Source organism: Carcharodon carcharias, assembly GCF_017639515.1.
Source record: "Carcharodon carcharias isolate sCarCar2 chromosome 36 unlocalized genomic scaffold, sCarCar2.pri SUPER_36_unloc_11, whole genome shotgun sequence".
NCBI lineage: Eukaryota > Metazoa > Chordata > Chondrichthyes > Lamniformes > Lamnidae > Carcharodon > Carcharodon carcharias.
This window is the reverse complement of record NW_024470728.1, coordinates 115,971-143,655: the sequence shown is the minus strand read 5'-3', so window position 1 is coordinate 143,655 and position 27,685 is coordinate 115,971. Positions and strand designations below refer to the sequence as shown.

The following is a 27,685-nucleotide window of genomic DNA, read 5'->3' as shown; positions in this document are numbered from 1 at the left end:
ATCTGTGTGGGGCGGGGGTGTGGGGGGCCCTGGGCTGTGATGGACTCGCTAAAGGTTTAGAGGAACAAAGTAAAAACCAGCAAAAAAACATCTCGGTTAAAACCGAGGCTGCTTCTCCTAAAGTTCCCTCAGGTTTTGGATGTCAGAAGCAATAGGAATTCAGAAAGATGGAAAACAAATTCCCTGGGCGGGATTCTTATCTTGGCGCTCAGGTGTGCGGCCAACCGGCTCTAGGGTATAACAGCGCCCGGCGGGTGGGGGGGGGTCAGAAGCGCGCTGGCCGACTGTTAAAAGGGGCAGTGACCCAAAACAAAAACAGAAATAGCTGGAAAAACTCAGCAGGTCTGGCAGCATCGGCGGAGAAGAGCACAGTTGACGTTTCGAGTCCACATGACCCTTCAACAAAACTAAGTAAAAATAGGAAAGGGGTGAAGTATAAGCTGGTTTAAGGGTTGGGGGGGGGGGCGGTGGTGGTGGGTGGTTGTAGGGACAAGCAAGCAGTGATAGGTGGAGATAACCAAAAGACGTCACAGACAAAAGAACAAAGAGGTGTTGAAGGTGGTGATATTATCTAAAGGAATGTGCTCATTAAGATTGGAGAGCAGAACAAGCAACTTAGCTCTAGTGGGGTGGGGTGAAATAAGACTAAAAGGGCATAAAAGGTATAGATTTAAAAATAATGTAAATAGGTGGGAAAAGAAAAATCTATATAAATTATTGGAATAAACCAAAAAGGAGGGGGAAGAATCGGAAAGGGGGTGGGGATGGAGGAGGGAGTTCAAGATCTAAAGTTGTTGAATTCAATATTCAGTCTGGAAGGCTGTAAAGTGCGGAAGATGAGGTGTTGTTCCTCCAGTTTGCGCATACACATGTTTGAACGCTGTTAGTTTGTGGATGTTTGGAGACTACGATCTCAGTTACAGGCGTGTGCAGTGCTGAACGGTAGTCGAATGATTGCTTTGGAGGACAATCGATGTCGACTGAACACTGTTGAACACAAATGATGTCAAAGCCTGGTGGTGTGGAAGGGGTTGGTGGAGTGGGGGGCAAGTGGCTGATGAGATTTAATGCAGGAAAAGGTGAAGTGATTCATTTTTGGCAGGAGGGATGCGGAGAGGCAAGATAAAACTTTACAGCGGGTACAGGAGCAGAGGGACCTGGGTGTCTAGGTCCATAAGTCATTGAAGGTGGCAGGACAGGTTGGGAGAGGCGTTAATAAAGCACACAGCGTCCCGGGCTTCATTAATAGGGGCATAGAGCACAAGAGCAAGGAGGTTATGTTGAATTTGTACAAAACACTGGCTCGGCCTCAGCAAGGACATACTGTCCAGTTCGGGAGGCCACACTTTAGGAAGCATGTGAATGCATTAGGGGAAGTGTCATAAAAATTCACCAGACTGATGTGGAACTTCAGTCATGAAGATAGACTGGAGAGGTTGGGACTGTTCTCCTGGGAGAAGAGGGGATTCGATCGAGGTGTTCAAAATCACGAGGGGTCTGGACAGAGTCGACGGGGAGAAACTGTTCCCATCGAGGGGAAGGATCGAGAAGCAGAGGGACCCAGATTTAAGGGGATTGGTGAAAGGAGCGATGGAGACACGAGGAGAAACTCTTTCACACAGCGAGTGGTTAGGGTCTGGAATGCGCTGCCCGAGAGTGTGGGGGAGGCGGGGTCAATCGAGGCTTTGGATAGGGAATTGGAGAATTATCGGAACAGGGAGAATGTGCAGGGTTAATGGGAGAAGGAAGAGGAGTGGGGAACTGGGTGAAATGCTCCAATGGAGCGCTGGCGCAGACTCAATGGGCCGAATGGCCTCCTTCTGTGCTGTGGTAATTCTGTGCAGACACTTTGGGATGGCCTGAGGGTGAAGGGTTGCTAAAACCCCAGGATTGGCCTGGAGTCTCCAGGAATTGAAGGTCAACCACCAGGAAGGACCCTGTTGTGTGCAAACCTGGAGATAAATTATCCGGACAGTAAAAAAGATTGGGTCTATTTTGTCATTTTCTTTCTACATTTCTCCTCACCAGATATAAAAAATATTGAAAACAGGGGAAAAAATGGGCTGTTTGGCTGCCAGCCAAGCAACATCCAATTGGATAATGAGCCTATTTGATGTTTAAATATGATCTGTTGCAATGGCAGTATAGTCTCGATGGGCTGAATGGCCTCCTCCTGCTCCTATGTCTTTGTGCTTTCCAATTGGCACAAGGATGGAAGCGTTGGCGGCTAATGGCCAGAGTGTGGGGGCAAAAGTCATGCTTTGGAACCTCCAGGAGTACATTTAATTGCACTTGGCAACCTGGCGAGGATGTGAAAGGTGCTATGGAAATGCAATTGCGTTTTTTTTATATTTCAGGGAAATAAACACCGAATTGCGTCCGGAAATATTGGACTTTAAAAACAAGGCCTGAGTTTTTAAAATGCGCAGAAGCCACTGGCAGGAACGCTGCAGGGTGACTGACTCCCTGAAAGGTCCTGGAGACCCACCCTGTCACCAGACAAGATACTCCGAAAGAGACAAGTGGAAATCCCGTCGGAAATCCTATACCCTTTGTCTCCTCTACCCTGTCCACCTTCATTGCTTTCCGTTTCCCCCCTGGTGTTTAACAAGGTGTTGACCAAAACCCGCATTCGCAGCTGTATTTCCTTCCTCAGTGACTGTCTCCGTCTCCGACTTACCCCACGTTCCATCCCTCATGTCTCGAACCCGCCCAGGCTTACAGGATTCTCCGGGACACACGACGCTCCTCGGACCGCTGTTCTCGTCGCATCCTGAGATCCACACTCAGTGCCACGCACCCCCCCCCCTCGACTGTGTACACACTCCACCTCTCCCTCCAGCAGCACCAACTCACGCTGTCTCAAAAGCTGTCCTGGTCCCCAGTTTCATTTTGTGCTTCGTCTCATCCGACGCTTTAACGATAAACCTTTTCTCTTCCTTTCAGGTGTTAAGGAACACGAAGTTCCAACAACTCATTGACACCAACGCCCATCCGGGACCCTCCATCCCTCCCCGTCCCTCTGACCCCATCCCCTCTTCCAATCCCAGCCCCGGCTGTGTATTCACCATACCCCCTGACCTTCCCCTCTCTGATGCTGAACGTTCAGTGCTCAGCAAAGGACTCAGCTTCATGCCTTTACGCCCCTTATCTCAATGAATTCTGGACTCGGCACAATGCTGAACTCTTCTTCCGCCGCCTTCGTCTCTGGGCTCACTTCTTTGGGCAGGAGTCCTCTCCCCATTCAACGGATCCTTTTACCCATCTCCAATATTCTCCCTCCACCTGGACCCCTCCTTCTGGCCTCTTGCCTGGTCCCGATCTGTTCGTTGAGAACTGTCGGCGTGACATCAGCCGCCCCAATTTCTCTGCTCCTCTCACCCACTCTTACTCTCCGACAAGATACTTCTAGAGACATCCAGCAACTAATTGCTCCCTCCAGTAGAGACAATGGGACATAATGGGAGATGAGTATCATCACACTACGAAACCCCGTCAGCAATGCCCAGACAGATTTGTGAATTCGATTCCCACTTGGAATATACAAAAGGAGGGGTTAAAAGGGAGCTGAAAGGTTGACCCAAGTGTCTGTCAGTTGGTGGATGTTCTGAGAGAGAGCAAGTGCTGGAAGTTTGACTCAGAAGTAACGGCCACACCCAGTACCCCTGCGGGTCTCTGCTGGGTCAACAACTTTGGGGAACCTCATCCAGGGGGTGGGTCGTAACAAAATTAAGGAAAAGCCAATTCAAAATTGTCAAATTCTAGTAAAAGTCAGTAACGCTGGAGTTCCGTTATACAAGACCAGTTCTGGCAAATTTTACTGGTAAACCCTTCATTTCCAAGTTGTACTGGTTTGTCTGTTTGGGGATTAGTATGTTTATTCCTCCTTGGATTTATTTTTCTTTATTCTTTCACAGGATGTGGGCCTCGCTGGCAAGACCAGCGTTTGTCGCCTGTCCCTAACTGCCCCTTGAACTGAGGGCCTCGCTCAGCCATTTCAGGGGGGCAGTTAAGAGTCGACCACGTGGCTGTGGGTCTGGAGTCACGTGTAGGCCAGACTGGGTAAGGAGGGCAGATTTCCCTCCCTAAAGGGTCATTAGGCCTTGGACGAAGAATTCCTAAAGCCTTCTGACACTTGTTGCAATTGAAAATGAGGTGGAGGGAAGTGTTTAGTGCTCTGGGCAGCCTTTAAACCCTCTGGTTTTCATGGCTATTGTCCTGCAGAGAGAGGGTTGAGAATTAGTGCATTCTCCTTTACAAAGATGGAGGAGACGGAGACCTTCACCTTGGCTCAACAGAATGGGAGCACCATCCCTAACCAAGATGGCGGTCGCAAGTCCCGCCCTACCCTTGCCAAAACGGCGACGGGAGAAACCCTACCCGTACCAAGATGGTGGTAGCAGGGCCCTAGACGCCCTTACCAAGATGACGGCCGCGGGAGTCCCGCCCTCTCCTTACCAAGATGGCGGCGATATGGCGCCCATGATTCCCTTACTAAGATGTCGGCTGCAGAGCTCTTTTTTCCATCAGTGTTGATCACTCCATTTCTTCCAAATTTAATTTTTGATCAGAAAAGTTAACAACAGAGGGGGCAGCGAAGGAAAATCGGCAGGAAGGGATTTTAAATTTTTTTCACCGGGGAGCGGCAGGAACATGGGCCGCCGTCACGTGGTGTTTAGGCCGGAAGCGGCCGGGAAGGAACTACATTTCCTGGCGTCCCCCGCACGAGCACTTCTGGTATCGGACTTCCGGTGGGTCTGAGCCCAGAGAATGTTGAGGCCCAAAGCCCTGACCCAGGTGCTGAGCCAGGCCAACACGGCCGGGGTCCAGAGCACATTGTGAGTGAGGGGAATGTGAATGGAGGGGGATGTGGAATGGAGGGGAGGGGGAGGGGAGGGGAGGGAGGGGGATGTGGAATGGAGGGGGAGGGGAGGGAGGGGGATGTGGAATGGAGGGGGAGGGGAGGGAGGGGGATGTGGAATGGAGGAGAGGGAGGGGGATGTGGAATGGAGGGGGAGGGGAGGGAGGGGGTGAGGAATGGAGGGGGAGGGGAGGGAGGGGGATGTGGAATGGAGGGGGAGGGAGGGGGTGTGGAATGGAGGGGGAGGGAGGGGGTGAGGAATGGAGGGGGAGGGGAGGGAGGGGGATGTGGAATGGAGGGGGAGGGGAGGGAGGGGGATGTGGAATGGAGGAGAGGGAGGGGGATGTGGAATGGAGGGGGAGGGGAGGGAGGGGGTGAGGAATGGAGGGGGAGGGGAGGGAGGGGGATGTGGAATGGAGGGGGAGGGGAGGGAGGAATGGAGGGGGAGGGGAGGGAGGGGGATGTGGAATGAAGGGGGAGGGGAGGGAGGGGGATGTGGAATGGAGAGGGAGGGGGTGAGGAATGGAGGGGGAGGGGAGGGAGGGGGATGTGGAATGAAGGGGGAGGGGAGGGAGGGGGTGTGGAATGGAGAGGGAGGGGGTGAGGAATGGAGGGGGAGGGGAGGGAGGGGGATGTGGAATGGAGGGGGAGGGGAGGGAGGGGGATGTGGAATGAAGGGGGAGGGGAGGGAGGGGGTGTGGAATGGAGGGGGAGGGGAGGGAGGGGGATGTGGAATGGAGAGGGAGGGGGTGAGGAATGGAGGGGGAGGGGAGGGAGGGGGATGTGGAAGGGAGGGGGAGGGGGTGAGGAATGGAGGGGGAGGGGAGGGAGGGGGATGTGGAATGGAGGAGAGGGAGGGGGTGAGGAATGGAGGGGGAGGGGAGGGAGGGGGATGTGGAATGGAGGGGGATGTGGAATGGAGAGGGAGGGGGTGAGGAATGGAGGGGGAGGGGAGGGAGGGGGATGTGGAATGGAGGAGAGGGAGGGGGTGAGGAATGGAGGGGGAGGGGAGGGAGGGGGATGTGGAATGGAGGAGAGGGAGGGGGTGAGGAATGGAGGGGGAGGGGAGGGAGGGGGATGTGGAATGGAGGGGGATGTGGAATGGAGGAGAGGGAGGGGGTGAGGAATGGAGGGGAGGAGAGGGAGGGGGTGAGGAATGGAGGGGAGGAGAGGGAGGGGGTGAGGAATGGAGGGGGAGGGGAGGGAGGGGGATGTGGAATGGAGGAGAGGGAGGGGGTGAGGAATGGAGGGGGAGGGGAGGGAGGGGGATGTGGAATGGAGGAGAGGGAGGGGGTGAGGAATGGAGGGGGAGGGGAGGGAGGGGGATGTGGAATGGAGAAGAGGGAGGGGGTGAGGAATGGAGGGGGAGGGGAGGGAGGGGGATGTGGAAGGGAGAGGGAGGGGGTGAGGAATGGAGGGGGAGGGGAGGGAGGGGGATGTGGAATGGAGAGGGAGGGGGTGAGGAATGGAGGGGGAGGGGAGGGAGGGGGATGTGGAATGGAGGGGGAGGGGAGGGAGGGGGATGTGGAATGGAGGGGGAGGGAGGTGGATGTGGAATGGAGGGGGAGGGGAGGGAGGGGGATGTGGAATGGAGGGGGAGGGGAGGGAGGGGGATGTGGAATGGAGGGGGAGGGGAGGGAGGGGGATGTGGAATGGAGGGGGAGGGGAGGGAGGGGGATGTGGAATGGAGGGGGAGGGGGTGAGGAATGGAGGGGGAGGGGAGGGAGGGGGATGTGGAATGGAGAGGGAGGGGGTGAGGAATGGAGGGGGAGGAGAGGGAGGGGGTGAGGAATGGAGGGGGAGGGGAGGGAGGGGGATGTGGAATGGAGGAGAGGGAGGGGGTGAGGAATGGAGGGGGAGGGGAGGGAGGGGGTGAGGAATGGAGGGGGAGGGGAGGGAGGGGGATGTGGAATGGAGGAGAGGGAGGGAGTGAGGAATGGAGGGGGAGGGGAGGGAGGGGGTGAGGAATGGAGGGGGAGGGGAGGGAGGGGGATGTGGAATGGAGAGGGAGGGGGTGAGGAATGGAGGGGGAGGAGAGGGAGGGGGTGAGGAATGGAGGGGGAGGGGAGGGAGGGGGATGTGGAATGGAGGAGAGGGAGGGGGTCAGGAATGGAGGGGGAGGGGAGGGAGGGGGATGTGGAATGGAGAGGGAGGGGGTGAGGAATGTAGGGGGAGGGGAGGGAGGGGGATGTGGAATGGAGAGGGAGGGGGTGAGGAATGGAGGGGGAGGGGAGGGAGGGGGATGTGGAATGGAGAGGGAGGGGGTGAGGAATGGAGGGGGAGGGGAGGGAGGGGGATGTGGAATGGAGAGGGAGGGGAGGGAGGGGGATGTGGAATGGAGGGGGAGGGGAGGGAGGGGGATGTGGAATGGAGGGGGAGGGGAGGGAGGGGGATGTGGAATGGAGGGGGGAGGGGAGGGAGGGGGATGTGGAATGGAGGGGGAGGGGAGGGAGGGGGATGTGGAATGGAGGGGGAGGGGAGGGAGGGGGATGTGGAATGGAGGGGGATGTGGAATGGAGGGGGAGGGGAGGGAGGGGGATGTGGAATGGAGGGGGAGGGGAGGGAGGGGGATGTGGAATGGAGGGGGAGGGGAGGGAGGGGGATGTGGAATGGAGGGGGATGTGGAATGGAGGGGGAGGGGAGGGAGGGGGATGTGGAATGGAGGGGGATGTGGAATGGAGGGGGAGGGGAGGGAGGGGGATGTGGAATGGAGGGGGATGTGGAATGGAGGGGGAGGGGAGGGAGGGGGATGTGGAATGGAGGGGGAGGAGAGGGAGGGGGATGTGGAATGGAGGGGGAGGGGAGGGAGGGGGATGTGGAATGGAGGGGGAGGGGAGGGAGGGGGATGTGGAATGGAGGGGGAGGGGAGGGAGGGGGATGTGGAATGGAGGGGGAGGGGAGGGAGGGGGATGTGGAATGGAGGGGGATGTGGAATGGAGGGGGAGGGGAGGGAGGGGGATGTGGAATGGAGGGGGATGTGGAATGGAGGGGGAGGGGAGGGAGGGGGATGTGGAATGGAGGGGGAGGGGAGGGAGGGGGATGTGGAATGGAGGGGGAGGGGAGGGAGGGGGATGTGGAATGGAGGGGGAGGGGAGGGAGGGGGATGTGGAATGGAGGGGGAGGGGAGGGAGGGGGATGTGGAATGGAGGGGGATGTGGAATGGAGGGGGAGGGGAGGGAGGGGGATGTGGAATGGAGGGGGAGGGGAGGGAGGGGGATGTGGAATGGAGGGGGAGGGGAGGGAGGGGGATGTGGAATGGAGGGGGATGTGGAATGGAGGGGGAGGGGAGGGAGGGGGATGTGGAATGGAGGGGGATGTGGAATGGAGGGGGAGGGGAGGGAGGGGGATGTGGAATGGAGGGGGATGTGGAATGGAGGGGGAGGGGAGGGAGGGGGATGTGGAATGGAGGGGGAGGAGAGGGAGGGGGATGTGGAATGGAGGGGGAGGGGAGGGAGGGGGATGTGGAATGGAGGGGGAGGGGAGGGAGGGGGATGTGGAATGGAGGGGGATGTGGAATGGAGGGGGATGTGGAATGGAGGGGGAGGGGAGGGAGGGGGATGTGGAATGGAGGGGGAGGAGAGGGAGGGGGATGTGGAATGGAGGGGAGGGAGGGGGATGTGGAATGGAGGGGGAGGGGAGGGAGGGGGATGTGGAATGGAGGGGGAGGAGAGGGAGGGGGATGTGGAATGGAGGGGGAGGGGAGGGAGGGGGATGTGGAATGGAGGGGGAGGAGAGGGAGGGGGATGTGGAATGGAGGGGAGGGAGGGGGATGTGGAATGGAGGGGGAGGGGAGGGAGGGGGATGTGGAATGGAGGGGGAGGGGAGGGAGGGGGATGTGGAATGGAGGGGGAGGGGAGGGAGGGGGATGTGGAATGGAGGAGAGGGAGGGGGTGAGGAATGGAGGGGGAGGGGAGGGAGGGGGATGTGGAATGGAGGGGGAGGGGAGGGAGGGGGTGAGGAATGGAGGGGGAGGGGAGGGAGTGGGATGTGGAATGGAGGGGGATGTGGAATGGAGGGGGATGTGGAATGGAGGGGGAGGGGAGGGAGGGGGATGTGGAATGGAGGGGGAGGGGAGGGAGGGGGATGTGGAATGGAGGGGGATGTGGAATGGAGGGGGAGGGGAGGGAGGGGGATGTGGAATGGAGGGGGAGGGGAGGGAGGGGTGAGGAATGGAGGGGGAGGGGAGGGAGGGGGAGGGGAGGGAGGGGGAGGGGAGGGAGGGGGATGTGGAATGGAGGGGGATGTGGAATGGAGGGGGATGTGGAATGGAGGGGGATGTGGAATGGAGGGGGAGGGGAGGGAGGGGGATGTGGAATGGAGGGGGATGTGGAATGGAGGGGGATGTGGAATGGAGGGGGATGTGGAATGGAGGGGGATGTGGAATGGAGGGGGAGGGGAGGGAGGGGGATGTGGAATGGAGGGGGATGTGGAATGGAGGGGGATGTGGAATGGAGGGGGAGGGAGGGGGATGTGGAATGGAGGGGGAGGGAGGGGGATGTGGAATGGAGGGGGAGGGGAGGGAGGGGGATGTGGAATGGAGGGGGAGGGGAGGGAGGGGGATGTGGAATGGAGGGGGAGGGGAGGGAGGGGGATGTGGAATGGAGGGGGAGGGGAGGGAGGGGGATGTGGAATGGAGGGGGAGGGGAGGGAGGGGGATGTGGAATGGAGAGGGATGTGGAATGGAGGGGGAGGGGAGGGAGGGGGATGTGGAATGGAGGGGGAGGGGAGGGAGGGGGATGTGGAATGGAGGGGGAGGGGAGGGAGGGGGATGTGGAATGGAGGGGGATGTGGAATGGAGGGGGAGGGGAGGGAGGGGGATGTGGAATGGAGGGGGATGTGGAATGGAGGGGGAGGGGAGGGGAGGGAGGGGGATGTGGAATGGAGGGGGATGTGGAATGGAGGGGGATGTGGAATGGAGGGGGAGGGGAGGGAGGGGGATGTGGAATGGAGGGGGATGTGGAATGGAGGGGGATGTGGAATGGAGGGGGATGTGGAATGGAGGGGGATGTGGAATGGAGGGGGATGTGAATGGAGGGGGATGTGGAATGGAGGGGGATGTGGAATGGAGGGGGATGTGGAATGGAGGGGGAGGGGAGGGAGGGGGATGTGGAATGGAGGGGGATGTGGAATGGAGGGGGATGTGGAATGGAGGGGGATGTGGAATGGAGGGGGAGGAGAGGGAGGGGGATGTGGAATGGAGGGGGAGGAGAGGGAGGGGGATGTGGAATGGAGGGGGAGGAGAGGGAGGGGGATGTGGAATGGAGGGGAGGGAGGGGGATGTGGAATGGAGGGGGAGGGGAGGGAGGGGGATGTGGAATGGAGGGGGATGTGGAATGGAGGGGGAGGGGAGGGAGGGGGATGTGGAATGGAGGGGGAGGGGAGGGAGGGGGATGTGGAATGGAGGGGATGTGGAATGGAGGGGGATGTGGAATGGAGGGGGAGGGGAGGGAGGGGGATGTGGAATGGAGGGGGATGTGGAATGGAGGGGGATGTGGAATGGAGGGGGATGTGGAATGGAGGGGGAGGGGAGGGAGGGGGATGTGGAATGGAGGGGGATGTGGAATGGAGGGGGAGGGGAGGGAGGGGGATGTGGAATGGAGGGGGAGGGGAGGGAGGGGGATGTGGAAGGGAGGGGGATGTGGAATGGAGGGGGATTTGGAATGGAGGGGGAGGGGAGGGAGGGGGATGTGGAATGGAGGAGAGGGAGGGGGATGTGGAATGGAGGGGGAGGGGAGGGAGGGGGATGTGGAATGGAGGGGGAGGGGAGGGAGGGGGATGTGGAATGGAGGGGGAGGGGAGGGAGGGGGATGTGGAATGGAGGGGGAGGGGAGGGAGGGGGATGTGGAATGGAGGGGGAGGGGAGGGAGGGGGATGTGGAATGGAGGGGGATGTGGAATGGAGAGGGATGTGGAATGGAGAGGGATGTGGAATGGAGGGGGATGTGGAATGGAGGGGGAGGGGAGGGAGGGGGATGTGGAATGGAGGGGGATGTGGAATGGAGGGGGAGGGGAGGGAGGGGGATGTGGAATGGAGGGGATGTGGAATGGAGGGGGAGGGGAGGGAGGGGGATGTGGAATGGAGGGGGATGTGGAATGGAGGGGGATGTGGAATGGAGGGGGAGGGGAGGGGGGGGATGTGGAATGGAGGGGGATGTGGAATGGAGGGGGAGGGGAGGGAGGGGGATGTGGAATGGAGGGGGATGTGGAATGGAGGGGGAGGGGAGGGAGGGGGATGTGGAATGGAGGGGGATGTGGAATGGAGGGGGATGTGGAATGGAGGGGGAGGGGAGGGAGGGGGATGTGGAATGGAGGGGGATGTGGAATGGAGGGGGAGGGGAGGGAGGGGGATGTGGAATGGAGGGGGATGTGGAATGGAGGGGGAGGGGAGGGAGGGGGATGTGGAATGGAGGGGGATGTGGAATGGAGGGGGATGTGGAATGGAGGGGGAGGGGAGGGAGGGGGATGTGGAATGGAGGGGGATGTGGAATGGAGGGGGAGGGGAGGGAGGGGGATGTGGAATGGAGGGGGATGTGGAATGGAGGGGGAGGGGAGGGAGGGGGATGTGGAATGGAGGGGGATGTGGAATGGAGGGGGATGTGGAATGGAGGGGGAGGGGAGGGAGGGGGATGTGGAATGGAGGGGGATGTGGAATGGAGGGGGAGGGGAGGGAGGGGGATGTGGAATGGAGGGGGATGTGGAATGGAGGGGGATGTGGAATGGAGGGGGATGTGGAATGGAGGGGGAGGGGAGGGAGGGGGATGTGGAATGGAGGGGGATGTGGAATGGAGGGGGATGTGGAATGGAGGGGGATGTGGAATGGAGGGGGATGTGGAATGGAGGGGGAGGGAGGGAGGGGGATGTGGAATGGAGGGGGATGTGGAATGGAGGGGGATGTGGAATGGAGGGGGATGTGGAATGGAGGGGGATGTGGAATGGAGGGGGAGGAGAGGGAGGGGGATGTGGAATGGAGGGGAGGGAGGGGGATGTGGAATGGAGGGGGAGGGGAGGGAGGGGGATGTGGAATGGAGGGGGAGGGGAGGGAGGGGGATGTGGAATGGAGGGGGATGTGGAATGGAGGGGGATGTGGAATGGAGGGGGAGGGGAGGGAGGGGGATGTGGAATGGAGGGGGATGTGGAATGGAGGGGGATGTGGAATGGAGGGGAGGGGAGGGAGGGGGATGTGGAATGGAGGGGGAGGGGAGGGAGGGGGATGTGGAATGGAGGGGGAGGGGAGGGAGGGGGATGTGGAATGGAGGGGGAGGGAGGGGGATGTGGAATGGAGGGGGAGGGGAGGGAGGGGGATGTGGAATGGAGGGGGAGGGGAGGGAGGGGGATGTGGAATGGAGGGGGAGGGGAGGGAGGGGGATGTGGAATGGAGGGGGATGTGGAATGGAGGGGGAGGGGAGGGAGGGGGATGTGGAATGGAGGGGGATGTGGAATGGAGGGGGAGGGGAGGGGAGGGAGGGGGATGTGGAATGGAGGGGGATGTGGAATGGAGGGGGATGTGGAATGGAGGGGGAGGGGAGGGAGGGGGATGTGGAATGGAGGGGGATGTGGAATGGAGGGGGATGTGGAATGGAGGGGGATGTGGAATGGAGGGGGATGTGGAATGGAGGGGGATGTGGAATGGAGGGGGATGTGGAATGGAGGGGGATGTGGAATGGAGGGGGAGGGGAGGGAGGGGGAGGGGAGGGAGGGGGATGTGGAATGGAGGGGGATGTGGAATGGAGGGGGATGTGGAATGGAGGGGATGTGGAATGGAGGGGGAGGGAGGGAGGGGGATGTGGAATGGAGGGGGATGTGGAATGGAGGGGGAGGGGAGGGAGGGGGATGTGGAATGGAGGGGGATGTGGAATGGAGGGGGATGTGGAATGGAGGGGGAGGGGAGGGAGGGGGATGTGGAATGGAGGGGGATGTGGAATGGAGGGGGAGGGGAGGGAGGGGGATGTGGAATGGAGGGGGATGTGGAATGGAGGGGGAGGGGAGGGAGGGGGATGTGGAATGGAGGGGGATGTGGAATGGAGGGGGAGGGGAGGGAGGGGATGTGGAATGGAAGGGGATGTGGAATGGAGGGGGAGGGGAGGGAGGGGGATGTGGAATGGAGGGGGATGTGGAATGGAGGGGGAGGGGAGGGAGGGGGATGTGGAATGGAGGGGGATGTGGAATGGAGGGGGAGGGGAGGGAGGGGGATGTGGAATGGAGGGGGAGGAGAGGGAGGGGGATGTGGAATGGAGGGGGATGTGGAAAGGAGGGGGATGTGGAATGGAGGGGGAGGAGAGGGAGGGGGATGTGGAATGGAGGGGGATGTGGAATGGAGGGGGAGGAGAGGGAGGGGCATGTGGAATGGAGGGGGATGTGGAATGGAGGGGGATGTGGAATGGAGGGGGAGGAGAGGGAGGGGGATGTGGAATGGAGGGGGATGTGGAATGGAGGGGGATGTGGAAAGGAGGGGGATGTGGAAAGGAGGGGGATGTGGAATGGAGGGGGAGGAGAGGGAGGGGGATGTGGAATGGAGGGGGATGTGGAATGGAGGGGGAGGGGAGGGAGGGGGATGTGGAATGGAGGGGGAGGAGAGGGAGGGGGATGTGGAATGGAGGGGGATGTGGAATGGAGGGGGATGTGGAAAGGAGGGGGATGTGGAATGGAGGGGAGGAGCGGGAGGGGGATGTGGAATGGAGGGGGATGTGGAATGGAGGGGGAGGGGAGGGAGGGGGATGTGGAATGGAGGGGGATGTGGAATGGAGGGGGAGGGGAGGGAGGGGGATGTGGAATGGAGGGGGATGTGGAATGGAGGGGGAGGGGAGGGAGGGGGATGTGGAATGGAGGGGGATGTGGAATGGAGGGGGATGTGGAATGGAGGGGGATGTGGAATGGAGGGGGATGTGGAATGGAGGGGGAGGGGAGGGAGGGGGATGTGGAATGGAGGGGGATGTGGAATGGACGGGGATGTGGAATGGAGGGGGAGGGGAGGGAGGGGGATGTGGAATGGAGGGGGATGTGGAATGGAGGGGGAGGGGAGGGAGGGGGATGTGGAATGGAGGGGGATGTGGAATGGAGGGGGAGGGGAGGGAGGGGGATGTGGAATGGAGGGGGATGTGGAATGGAGGGGGATGTGGAATGGAGGGGGATGTGGAATGGAGGGGGAGGGGAGGGAGGGGGATGTGGAATGGAGGGGGAGGGGAGGGAGGGGGATGTGGAATGGAGGGGGAGGAGAGGGAGGGGGATGTGGAATGGAGGGGGATGTGGAATGGAGGGGGAGGGGAGGGAGGGGGATGTGGATTGGAGGGGGAGGGAGGGGGATGTGGAATGGAGGGGGAGGGGAGGGAGGGGGATGTGGAATGGAGGGGGAGGGGAGGGAGGGGGATGTGGAATGGAGGGGGAGGAGAGGGAGGGGGATGTGGAATGGAGGGGGATGTGGAATGGAGGGGGAGGGGAGGGAGGGGGATGTGGAATGGAGGGGGATGTGGAATGGAGGGGGATGTGGAATGGAGGGGGAGGAGAGGGAGGGGGATGTGGAATGGAGGGGAGGGAGGGGGATGTGGAATGGAGGGGGAGGGGAGGGGAGGGAGGGGGATGTGGAATGGAGGGGGATGTGGAATGGAGGGGAGGGAGGGGGATGTGGAATGGAGGGGAGGGAGGGGGATGTGGAATGGAGGGGAGGGAGGGGGATGTGGAATGGAGGGGGAGGGAATGGAGGGGGAGGGGAGGGAAGGGGATGTGGAATGGAGGAGATGGAGGGGGATGTGGAATGGAGGAGAGGGAGGGGGTGAGGAATGGAGGGGGAGGGGAGGGAGGGGGATGTGGAATGGAGGGGGAGGGGAGGGAGGGGATGTGGAATGGAGGGGGAGGGGAGGGAGTGGGATGTGGAATGGAGGGGGAGGGGAGGGAGGGGGTGAGGAATGGAGGGGGATGTGGAATGGAGGGGGATGTGGAATGGAGGGGGATGTGGAATGGAGGCGGATGTGGAATGGAGGGGGAGGGGAGGGAGGGGGATGTGGAATGGAGGGGGATGTGGAATGGAGGGGGATGTGGAATGGAGGGGGATGTGGAATGGAGGGGGATGTGGAATGGAGGGGGATGTGGAATGGAGGGGGATGTGGAATGGAGGGGGAGGGGAGGGAGGGGGATGTGGAATGGAGGGGGATGTGGAATGGAGGGGGAGGGGAGGGAGGGGGATGTGGAATGGAGGGGGATGTGGAATGGAGGGGGAGGGGAGGGAGGGGGATGTGGAATGGAGGGGGATGTGGAATGGAGGGGGATGTGGAATGGAGGGGGATGTGGAATGGAGGGGGATGTGGAATGGAGGGGGAGGGGAGGGAGGGGGATGTGGAATGGAGGGGGAGGGGAGGGAGGGGGATGTGGAATGGAGGGGGAGGGGAGGGAGGGGGATGTGGAATGGAGGGGGAGGGGAGTGAGGGGTGAGGAATGGAGGGGGAGGGGAGGGAGGGGGATGTGGAATGGAGGGGGAGGGGAGGGAGGGGGATGTGGAATGGAGGAGAGGGAGGGGGTGAGGAATGGAGGGGGAGGGGAGGGAGGGGGTGAGGAATGGAGGGGGAGGGGAGGGAGGGGGATGTGGAATGGAGGAGAGGGAGGGAGTGAGGAATGGAGGGGGAGGGGAGGGAGGGGGTGAGGAATGGAGGGGGAGGGGAGGGAGGGGGATGTGGAATGGAGAGGGAGGGGGTGAGGAATGGAGGGGGAGGAGAGGGAGGGGGTGAGGAATGGAGGGGGAGGGGAGGGAGGGGGATGTGGAATGGAGGAGAGGGAGGGGGTCAGGAATGGAGGGGGAGGGGAGGGAGGGGGATGTGGAATGGAGGGGGAGGGGAGGGAGGGGGATGTGGAAGGGAGGGGGAGGGGGTGAGGAATGGAGGGGGAGGGGAGGGAGGGGGATGTGGAAGGGAGGGGGATGTGGAATGGAGGAGAGGGAGGGGGTGAGGAATGGAGGGGGAGGGGAGGGAGGGGGATGTGGAATGGAGGAGAGGGAGGGGGTGAGGAATGGAGGGGGAGGGGAGGGAGGGGGATGTGGAATGGAGGGGGAGGGGAGGGAGGGGGATGTGGAATGGAGGGGGAGGGGAGGGAGGGGGATGTGGAATGGAGGGGGAGGGGAGGGAGGGGGATGTGGAATGGAGGGGGATGTGGAATGGAGGGGGATGTGGAATGGAGGGGGAGGGGAGGGAGGGGGATGTGGAATGGAGGGGGATGTGGAATGGAGGGGGAGGGGAGGGAGGGGGATGTGGAATGGAGGGGGAGGGGAGGGAGGGGGATGTGGAATGGAGGGGGATGTGGAATGGAGGGGGATGTGGAATGGAGGGGGATGTGGAATGGAGGGGGATGTGGAATGGAGGGGGAGGGGAGGGAGGGGGATGTGGAATGGAGGGGGAGGGGAGGGAGGGGGATGTGGAATGGAGGGGGATGTGGAATGGAGGGGGATGTGGAATGGAGGGGGAGGGGAGGGAGGGGGATGTGGAATGGAGGGGGAGGGGAGGGAGGGGGATGTGGAATGGAGGGGGAGGGGAGGGAGTGGGATGTGGAATGGAGGGGTAGGGGAGGGAGGGGGATGTGGAATGGAGGGGGATGTGGAATGGAGGGGGATGTGGAATGGAGGGGGATGTGGAATGGAGGGGGAGGGGAGGGAGGGGGATGTGGAATGGAGGGGGATGTGGAATGGAGGGGGATGTGGAATGGAGGGGGATGTGGAATGGAGGGGGATGTGGAATGGAGGGGGAGGGGAGGGAGGGGGATGTGGAATGGAGGGGGATGTGGAATGGAGGGGGATGTGGAATGGAGGGGGATGTGGAATGGAGGGGGAGGGGAGGGAGGGGGATGTGGAATGGAGGGGGATGTGGAATGGAGGGGGATGTGGAATGGAGGGGGATGTGGAATGGAGGGGGATGTGGAATGGAGGGGGATGTGGAATGGAGGGGGATGTGGAATGGAGGGGGATGTGGAATGGAGGGGGATGTGGAATGGAGGGGGATGTGGAATGGAGGGGGATGTGGAATGGAGGGGGAGGAGAGGGAGGGGGATGTGGAATGGAGGGGGAGGAGAGGGAGGGGGATGTGGAATGGAGGGGAGGGAGGGGGATGTGGAATGGAGGGGGAGGGGAGGGAGGGGGATGTGGAATGGAGGGGGAGGGGAGGGAGGGGGATGTGGAATGGAGGGGGATGTGGAATGGAGGGGGAGGGGAGGGAGGGGGATGTGGAATGGAGGGGGAGGGGAGGGAGGGGGATGTGGAATGGAGGGGGATGTGGAATGGAGGGGGAGGGGAGGGAGGGGGATTTGGAATGGAGGGGGAGGAGAGGGAGGGGGATGTGGAATGGAGGGGAGGGAGGGGGATGTGGAATGGAGGGGGAGGGGAGGGAGGGGGATGTGGAATGGAGGGGGATGTGGAGGGAGGGGGATGTGGAATGGAGGGGGATGTGGAATGGAGGGGGATGTGGAATGGAGGGGGATGTGGAATGGAGGGGGAGGGGAGGGAGGGGGATGTGGAATGGAGGGGGATGTGGAATGGAGGGGGAGGGGAGGGAGGGGGATGTGGAATGGAGGGGGAGGGGAGGGGGGGGATGTGGAATGGAGGGGGATGTGGAATGGAGGGGGAGGGGAGGGAGGGGGATGTGGAATGGAGGGGGAGGGGAGGGGGGGGATGTGGAATGGAGGGGGATGTGGAATGGAGGGGGAGGGGAGGGAGGGGGATGTGGAATGGAGGGGGAGGGGAGGGGGGGGATGTGGAATGGAGGGGGATGTGGAATGGAGGGGGAGGGGAGGGAGGGGGATGTGGAATGGAGGGCGATGTGGAATGGAGGGGGAGGGGAGGGAGGGGGATGTGGAATGGAGGGGGAGGGGAGGGAGGGGGATGTGGAATGGAGGGGGAGGGGAGGGAGGGGGATGTGGAATGGAGGGGGAGGGGAGGGAGGGGGATGTGGAATGGAGGGGGAGGGGAGGGAGGGGGATGTGGAATGGAGGGGGATGTGGAATGGAGGGGGATGTGGAATGGAGGGGGAGGAGAGGGAGGGGGATGTGGAATGGAGGGGGAGGAGAGGGAGGGGGATGTGGAATGGAGGGGAGGGAGGGGGATGTGGAATGGAGGGGGAGGGGAGGGAGGGGGATGTGGAATGGAGGGGGATGTGGAATGGAGGGGGAGGGGAGGGAGGGGGATGTGGAATGGAGGGGGATGTGGAATGGAGGGGGAGGGGAGGGAGGGGGATGTGGAATGGAGGGGGATGTGGAATGGAGGGGGAGGGGAGGGAGGGGGATGTGGAATGGAGGGGGATTTGGAATGGAGGGGGAGGGGAGGGAGGGGGATGTGGAATGGAGGGGGAGGGGAGGGAGGGGGATGTGGAATGGAGGGGGAGGGGAGGGGGGGGATGTGGAATGGAGGGGGAGGAGAGGGAGGGGGATGTGGAATGGAGGGGGATGTGGAATGGAGGGGGAGGTGGAATGGAGGGGGAGGTGGAATGGAGGGGGAGGTGGAATGGAGGGGGAGGTGGAATGGAGGGGAGGGAGGGGGATGTGGAATGGAGGGGAGGGAGGGGGATGTGGAATGGAGGGGGATGTGGAATGGAGGGGAGGGAGGGGGATGTGGAATGGAGGGGGATGTGGAATGGAGGGGGAGGGGAGGGAGGGGGATGTGGAATGGAGGGGGAGGGGAGGGAGGGGGATGTGGAATGGAGGGGGAGGGGAGGGAGGGGGATGTGGAATGGAGGGGAGGGAGGGGGATGTGGAATGGAGGGGAGGGAGGGGGATGTGGAATGGAGGGGGAGGGGAGGGAGGGGGATGTGGAATGGAGGGGAGGGAGGGGGATGTGGAATGGAGGGGAGGGAGGGGGATGTGGAATGGAGGGGAGGGAGGGGGATGTGGAATGGAGGGGGATGTGGAATGGAGGGGAGGGAGGGGGATGTGGAATGGAGGGGGATGTGGAATGGAGGGGAGGGAGGGGGATGTGGAATGGAGGGGGAGGGGAGGGAGGGGGATGTGGAATGGAGGGGGATGTGGAATGGAGGGGGAGGGGAGGGAGGGGGATGTGGAATGGAGGGGGATGTGGAATGGAGGGGAGGGAGGGGGATGTGGAATGGAGGGGAGGGAGGGGGATGTGGAATGGAGGGGGAGGGGAGGGAGGGGGATGTGGAATGGAGGGGGATGTGGAATGGAGGGGAGGGAGGGGGATGTGGAATGGAGGGGGAGGGGAGGGAGGGGGATGTGGAATGGAGGGGGATGTGGAATGGAGGGGAGGGAGGGGGATGTGGAATGGAGGGTGAGGGGAGGGAGGGGGATGTGGAATGGAGGGGGATGTGGAATGGAGGGGGATGTGGAATGGAGGGGGATGTGGAATGGAGGGGGAGGGGAGGGAGGGGGATGTGGAATGGAGGGGGATGTGGAATGGAGGGGGAGGGGAGGGAGGGGGATGTGGAATGGAGGGGGATTTGGAATGGAGGGGGATGTGGAATGGAGGGGGAGGGGAGGGAGGGGGATGTGGAATGGAGGGGGATTTGGAATGGAGGGGGAGGGGAGGGGGGGGATGTGGAATGGAGGGGGAGGAGAGGGAGGGGGATGTGGAATGGAGGGGGAGGTGGAATGGAGGGGGAGGTGGAATGGAGGGGGAGGTGGAATGGAGGGGGAGGTGGAATGGAGGGGGAGGTGGAATGGAGGGGGAGGTGGAATGGAGGGGAGGGAGGGGGATGTGGAATGGAGGGGAGGGAGGGGGATGTGGAATGGAGGGGGATGTGGAATGGAGGGGAGGGAGGGGGATGTGGAATGGAGGGGAGGGAGGGGGATGTGGAATGGAGGGGGATGTGGAATGGAGGGGGAGGGGAGGGAGGGGGATGTGGAATGGAGGGGGAGGGGAGGGAGGGGGATGTGGAATGGAGGGGGAGGGGAGGGAGGGGGATGTGGAATGGAGGGGGAGGGGAGGGAGGGGGATGTGGAATGGAGGGGAGGGAGGGGGATGTGGAATGGAGGGGGAGGGGAGGGAGGGGGATGTGGAATGGAGGGGGAGGGGAGGGAGGGGGATGTGGAATGGAGGGGAGGGAGGGGGATGTGGAATGGAGGGGAGGGAGGGGGATGTGGAATGGAGGGGAGGGAGGGGGATGTGGAATGGAGGGGGATGTGGAATGGAGGGGAGGGAGGGGGATGTGGAATGGAGGGGGATGTGGAATGGAGGGGAGGGAGGGGGATGTGGAATGGAGGGGGAGGGGAGGGAGGGGGATGTGGAATGGAGGGGGATGTGGAATGGAGGGGGAGGGGAGGGAGGGGGATGTGGAATGGAGGGGGAGGGGAGGGAGGGGGATGTGGAATGGAGGGGGATGTGGAATGGAGGGGGAGGGGAGGGAGGGGGATGTGGAATGGAGGGGGAGGGGAGGGAGGGGGATGTGGAATGGAGGGGGATGTGGAATGGAGGGGGATGTGGAATGGAGGGGGATGTGGAATGGAGGGGGAGGGGAGGGAGGGGGATGTGGAATGGAGGGGGAGGGGAGGGAGGGGGATGTGGAATGGAGGGGGAGGGGAGGGAGGGGGATGTGGAATGGAGGGGGATGTGGAATGGAGGGGGAGGGGAGGGAGGGGGATGTGGAATGGAGGGGGAGGGGAGGGAGGGGGATGTGGAATGGAGGGGAGGGAGGGGGATGTGGAATGGAGGGGAATGTGGAATGGAGGGGAGGGAGGGGGATGTGGAATGGAGGGGGAGGGGAGGGAGGGGGATGTGGAATGGAGGGGGATGTGGAATGGAGGGGGAGGGGAGGGAGGGGGATGTGGAATGGAGGGGGATGTGGAATGGAGGGGGATGTGGAATGGAGGGGGAGGGGAGGGAGGGGGATGTGGAATGGAGGGGGATGTGGAATGGAGGGGGATGTGGAATGGAGGGGGATGTGGAATGGAGGGGAGGGAGGGGGATGTGGAATGGAGGGGGAGGGGAGGGAGGGGGATGTGGAATGGAGGGGGAGGGGAGGGAGGGGGATGTGGAATGGAGGGGGATGTGGAATGGAGGGGAGGGAGGGGGATGTGGAATGGAGGGGGATGTGGAATGGAGGGGGAGGGGAGGGAGGGGGATGTGGAATGGAGGGGGATGTGGAATGGAGGGGGATGTGGAATGGAGGGGGAGGGGAGGGAGGGGGATGTGGAATGGAGGGGGATGTGGAATGGAGGGGGATGTGGAATGGAGGGGGATGTGGAATGGAGGGGGAGGGGAGGGAGGGGGATGTGGAATGGAGGGGGAGGGGAGGGAGGGGGTGAGGAATGGAGGGGGAGGGGAGGGAGGGGGATGTGGAATGGAGGGGGAGGGGAGGGAGGGGGATGTGGAATGGAGGGGGAGGGGAGGGAGGGGGTGAGGAATGGAGGGGGAGGGGAGGGAGGGGGATGTGGAATGGAGGGGGAGAGGGTGAGGAATGGAGGGGGAGGGGAGGGAGGGGGATGTGGAATGGAGAGGGAGGGGGTGAGGAATGGAGGGGGAGGGGAGGGAGGGGGATGTGGAATGGAGGGGGAGGGGAGGGAGGGGGATGTGGAATGGAGGGGGATGTGGAATGGAGGGGGATGTGGAATGGAGGGGGATGTGGAATGGAGGGGGAGGGGAGGGAGGGGGATGTGGAATGGAGGGGGATGTGGAATGGAGGGGGATGTGGAATGGAGGGGGAGGGGAGGGAGGGGGATGTGGAATGGAGGGGGAGGGGAGGGAGGGGGATGTGGAATGGAGGGGGAGGGGAGGGAGGGGGATGTGGAATGGAGGGGGAGGGGAGGGAGGGGGATGTGGAATGGAGGGGGAGGGGAGGGAGGGGGATGTGGAATGGAGGGGGAGGGGAGGGAGGGGGATGTGGAATGGAGGGGGAGGGGAGGGAGGGGGATGTGGAATGGAGGGGGAGGGGAGGGAGGGGGATGTGGAATGGAGGGGGATGTGGAATGGAGGGGGAGGAGAGGGAGGGGGAGGGGAGGGAGGGGGATGTGGAATGGAGGGGGAGGGGAGGGAGGGGGATGTGGAATGGAGGGGGATGTGGAATGGAGGGGGATGTGGAATGGAGGGGGATGTGGAATGGAGGGGGAGGAGGAATGGAGGGGGAGGAGGAATGGAGGGGGAGGAGGAATGGAGGGGGAGGAGGAATGGAGGGGGAGGAGGAATGGAGGGGGAGGAGGAATGGAGGGGGATGTGGAATGGAGGGGGAGGGGGATGTGGAATGGAGGGGGAGGGGAGGGAGGGGATGTGGAATGGAGGGGGAGGGGAGGGAGGGGGATGTGGAATGGAGGGGGAGGGGAGGGAGGGGGATGTGGAATGGAGGGGGATGGGAGGGAGGGGGATGTGGAATGGAGGGGTAGGGGAGGGAGGGGGATGTGGAATGGAGGGGTAGGGGAGGGAGGGGGATGTGGAATGGAGGGGTAGGGGAGGGAGGGGGATGTGGAATGGAGGGGGAGGAGAGGGAGGGGGATGTGGAATGGAGGGGGAGGGGAGGGAGGGGGATGTGGAATGGAGGGGGAGGGGAGGGAGGGGGATGTGGAATGGAGGGGGAGCATTGGGGGTAGAGTAGGGTCAAGGGGGAGGGGGAGAGTGGGTGGAGGGGGGAGGGTGAGAGTGGGGGTAAGGGAGAGGGGACAGTTGGGGTGAGGTGGAGGATGGGGGTTGGGGGCAGGGGGAGTGTGGGGGTGGGGGGAGGGGAGGGTGGGGGCAAGGGGAGAGGGGGAGGGGAGAGTGAGGAGGATTGGAGAGTGGGGGCAGGCAGGAGGGGAGAGTAGGGACAAGAGGGAGGGGTGGGAGGAGGAAGAGGAATAGTGGGGGCAAGGAGGAGTGGGAGAGTGAGGGGGAGAGGGAGGGAGGTGTGAGATTGGGGGGGAGGGGGAGCGGGGGTTGTGTGGGGGCAAGGGGGAGGGGGAATATGGGGGAGGGGTGAGAGTGGGGTTAAGGGGAGAGTGGGTGCGGAGGGAGGGGCGAGAGTGCGGGCTGGGGGAGGGGAGGGTGGGGTGGAGGGGAGTTGGGGGCAGGGGGAGAGAGGGGAGTGGGGAGAGTGGGGGCAAGGAGGAGGGAGAGAGTGAGGGGGGAGTTTGGGGGAAGGAGGAGGGGGAGAGTGGGGGGGTAGAGTAGGTGAGGGGGAGAGTGAGGAGGGAGGTGGGAGAGTCGGGGGAGGGGGAGCCTGGGGGGTAGAGTAGGGACAAGGGGGAGGGGGAGAGTGGGGGGAGGGGGAGAGTGAGGGGCAAGGCGGTGGGGGAGAGTGAGGGGAGGGGAGAATGAGGGGCGGAGAGAGGAGGTGAGAGTAGGGGCAACGGCGAGGGGAGAGTGAGTGCAGGGGAAGGGTGGGGGAAGGGGAGGAGAAGGTGGGGGGAGGGTGGGCGTGGGTGAGAGTGGGGGTTGGGGGGAGGGGAGGGAGGAGGGGGAAGTGGGAGTGCAGGAGGAGAGTTAGTGGTGGGGGAGGGGGAGTTGGGGGAGGGAGAGAATCTGCTTCCACCGCCCTTTCAGGCAGCGCCTTCCAGATCACAACAACTCGCTGCGTAAATAAAAACAAACTCTCCTCATCTCCCCCTCTGGTTCCCTTCCCGATTCTCTTCAATCTGTGTCCCCTCTGGTTACCGACCCTCCTGCCCAGTGGAAACAGTTTCTCCTTATTTACTCTGTCCGAACCCCCCTTCCTGATTTTGAACGCCTCGATTCAATCTCCCCCTTAGCCTTCTCCGCTCTGAGGAGAACAATCCCAGCTTCTCCAGCCTCTCCACACGGACTGAAGTCTCCTCATCCCTGGTCCCATTCGGGGGTCAATCTCCCTCCGCACCCTCTCCGCGGCCCCTTGACGTCCTTCCCAAAGTGCGGGGCCTGGAGCTGGGGACGATTCTCCAGCTGGGGCCTGACCAGGAGGCAAGGCCCAGCGTTCGGTCCTCGCTTTGTGTTCCTTTGTTTACAATGAACGTGATCCTCACTTTGTAACGTCCTTGTCAAAACATCCCGGCTTCCAGCAGGATACCTCACACGCCCGGCTCTCTCTCTCTATCCTCCTGCAGCCTCCCTCAACGTCGTTCTCTGAGTTACCTCCTAACCGACTGCTGGTTTTTCTCTGCTCCCCACCGTCCCCCTCCCCACTCCCCCTCCCCCACGTTTTTAGGCTGCTGAACAATGAGGGCTCGCTCCTCGCCTACTCTGGATACGGGGACACCGATGCCCGGGTCACCGCTGCCATCGCCAGCAACATCTGGGCGGCCTACGCAAAGAACGGGCACCAGGCCTTCAACGAAGACAAGCTGAGGTTCATCCTCATGGACTGCATGGTGAGCGCCAGGCCTGGCACGGTGGGTGAGGGCCACAGGCGCGGCAGTGACGTTTCAGGCTCCATTTGTCTCTGTCGCCCCCCCCATGTGGGGGTGGTGGGTGTTGTCTCTGTCGCCCCCCTGTGGGGGTGGTGGGCATTGCTGCTGTGTGTTGTGTTTTGCTTGGGGGAGGGGGCTGCTGGCAGCCCATGTGTTTAAAACCTCTCCCACTCTGTTCACAGGAGGGCCGAGTGGCCATTACGCGCGTGGCCAACCTTCTACTTTGCATGTACGCCAAAGAAACAGTGGGGTTCGGGATGCTGCAAGCCAAGGTAAGCCTCCCTCGGCAGTGGGGTGGGTGGGGTGGGGTGGGGTGGAAGGGGGAACGAAGGAGGGGGGGTGGTCTGGGACCGGGAGTGGCCAGCCCTTGTCCCGGTGTCAGGCCGTGAGTGGGGTGGGTGGGGGGGTGGGGGTTGCGGGCGGGGAGTCATTGAGCCACAGAAGAGTTTCGGCGCAGGAGGTGGGTTTTGCCCCCATCCCCACCCCGCCGTGGGGGTGGTGAGTTTTGTCTCTGTCGCCCCCCCCCCCCCCCCCCCCCCCCCCTCCCCCCCCCCGTGGACATCGTGTCTGCGCGGGCCAAAAAAAAACGAGGGATTAAAAAGAAACCAGCCGGTCGTTTTAACCCCCCCCCGCCCCCTCTCCAGCAGCCGGTCAGGGTTTACAGCACTTCGGGTGCAAGTCCAGGTCCCTTTTCAATGACCGTTTGAGCCTCAGCTGCTGACTCAGACAGTGAATTCCAGACGCCCACCACCCTCTGGGTGAAAAAGTCTTTCCTCGCGTCCCCTCTAATCCTTCTACCGATCACCTTAAACCTGGGCCCCCTGGTGACTGACCCCTCCTCTCCAGTCTCGGCCCCTCGTAACTTTGCACACCTCAGTTAGCTCACCCCTCAGCCTCCTCTGTTCCAAGGCAAACAACCCCAGCCTGTCCAGTCCCTCCTCATGGCTGCAATTTTCAAGCCCTGGCAGCGTTCTTGCAAATCTCCTCTGTACTCCCTCCAGGGCAAACCAAGGCCCCAAGCTCCCACCGCCCGCTACTGGAAGGTGCTGGGAGGGTGGAGAGGAGTTCTCTCCGGTGTCCTGGGCCCAGCATTTATCCCTCAACCAGCGTCATTTTTAAAGCAGAACGGATGATTGGATCAGTAACCGCTGGGACAGAAAAGCTCTAATACCTGCAGAACATCTTCCCTCTTGTGTGGGGTGTGAGGGGTGGAGAGACCAGAACGAGGGGGGGGTGGGTGGGGGGGCCATCGATATCAGACAGTCGCTGATAAATCCGATGGGTAAAGAAGTTTCTCCTGAATTCCCCAGAGAGCGGGGAGAATGTGGGACCGTAAGACATAGGAGCAGAAATTAGGCCATTCGGCCCATCGAGTCTGCTCCGTCAATCACGGCCGATAAGTTTCTCGATCCCATTCTCCCGCCTTCTCCCCGTAACCTTTGATCCCCCTTACCAATCAAGAACCTATCTATCTCGGACTCGCCCCCACGGGGAGCGTTAGAGGCAAATTGTCGATGTATTTAAGGGCAAACGAGGCAAGAGCGTGAGAGACGGGAACAGAGGGTGACGATGATAGATTTAGATGGGAGGAAGCTGGGAAGAGCGTAAACACCAGCATGGACCCGTCGGGCCGAATGGCCTGTTCCAGCCCCATGCAATCCTAAGCGTTATATTAAAGGCGTGGCCGCTGTAGAGTAAAACAATCTTTGCGGTCCGACGTTTACCAGGGACTGAGTTTTGGAGCCAGATGTGGCTCACCCCATGGTTTTTGCAGCGTGCTACTGGCGAGCTGGGCGGGGTGGACGGGGGTAGGAGAGGTATATGCAATTGGGGTCAGCTGCGATGGCTGGCCTAGTTGAATATCCCCGTTGGCCCTCGTGCACCTGGGCCCAGTGGAGTCGGGGCAGCGGCTGAATTTCAGGACGTCCCTTCTCCCGACGCACAGCAGCACCTGAGTGGGCAGTTGCCGGTTAAGAGGCTGGCAATGGGGGCGATATATTAGGATTCAGGGCGGGAGGGGTGGACTGTGGGCTTAAAGGCCCCGGATTCTGGGAGTTGGGTTGATGGTGGGTGGAAAGTGGGAGCAGGAAGCGATTTCGAGGGAATTCGAGAGTACCAGTGAAAACTCCCGGAAAGCGAGACGCGTTGCTAGGGTTTTTTTTGCCTTACGCTCATTGGGACAAACACAAGAATGCCAAATTTCAAACCCTCACAACAATTTACTCTGCAGGAGAAAAGGGGTGCTGATTGGTTGGCAAGTTGACCCTTCGCCTGAGGCATTGCCACGGAGAATGCAGAATGCCTGGCTTGAGTTCATTATTCACCGTGCACCGTAACTAGAAAGTGCCTGCTCTCCCACTCAAGTTACCCTGAAAAGGCAAAGTATCTTTTGAATCACCTGGGAGCTTATAGTTCCCCGTGGCTTTCTCCATGACAACGCCTCGGCCAGTCAACTTGCCAACCGGTCATCTTTTTCTCCTGTGGTATAAATTGTTGTGAGAGTTTGAAATTTGGCATTCTTGTGTTTGTCCTGATGAGCGCAAGATGGAACAGCTTTGTCGGCGTGTCTCTCTCTTCCGCCATGTTTGGGTTCTGTGCTATCGATGTAACTCTGGTCATTAAAATTACATGTCTGGTCGAAACAGTGCCGTCACTTCTCTCTCTCTCTCTCTCTCTCTCTCTTGTTCTCCACAGGCTGAAGCCCTGGTTCAGTACCTGGAGGAACCCCTCACCCAGGTGGCTGCATCGTAGTAGTGGGGGGGGGGGGAAGTGCTGAAGTGTCGCACTCCAATGGAGGAGGTCCGAGGCCAATTGGTGTTTTGGCTTTGCAATATTTACCTCAGAAAGGGTTTAAAATGAACCTGCACTGCTTCTCAAATCACAACAGATAAAACCTTACTGCAAATTGTGTGACTAACGAGATGGGGACTGAATTTGACAGGTGGGGGGGGGTTGGGGGGGGGGGGGGGTTGGGGGGGGAGCAGGGGTTGGGGGGGGGTGGGTGGAATGCTGGACAAAATGGCTTCCTCTGTCAGCATAGTAGGAGGTCATGACCTTTTAGCCAAGTCCTAAAAGTGGACAGGGGTCAGTGATTAAATTGGGTCAATCAGCTACTGCCGATCGACTTCCGAAGAAGATTCATTCTTTTCTTTTAAAACTAAAAATCCTACGCGGAGAAACTAAAGAAAACGATGGACTCTAGCCTTGGAGATAGCGGTATCCTTTCGGAGAGGAGGGTGTCCTCGTTTTAAAGAGACGCCCCTGAAAGCTTCTGGTCTTGGCTGAATGGCAGTCCTAAACGTAGAGACTAAGGGAGTTCTTTTGTCGGTTCCTTAGCTCGATTATTTTTTTCTCCCTTTAAAAAAGACAGAACAGCGCAGCATCTTTCAGAAAACAAAGGATTCAAAACGATCTCTGCTTTTGTGCAGACTCTTGTTTCTGTCTGGTACTTTGGAAGGTTCCAGCATACGCTTTCCCTCCCCCTTCTGAATGGAAGTGGGGGAGGGTGAGTCGGCTTGCTAGGCGTGGGGTCACGGCGTGGGAGGTTATATCCTCTCGTCTG

The 27,685-nt window shown here is 61.3% G+C and overlaps 1 protein-coding gene across 1 annotated transcript; it reads left to right on the top strand.

The window, feature by feature from the left end:
• Positions 1-4,707: 4,707 nt before the first annotated feature.
• On the top strand, positions 4,708-27,028 carry lamtor2 (late endosomal/lysosomal adaptor, MAPK and MTOR activator 2). The gene is made up of 4 exons (XM_041181698.1): positions 4,708-4,838; positions 23,922-24,084; positions 24,306-24,395; positions 26,818-27,028. Exons 1-4 carry the CDS (start codon positions 4,771-4,773, stop codon positions 26,872-26,874), a joined length of 378 nt encoding a protein of 125 aa, XP_041037632.1. The 5' UTR covers positions 4,708-4,770; the 3' UTR covers positions 26,875-27,028.
• The last annotated feature ends 657 nt before the right edge of the window (positions 27,029-27,685 follow it).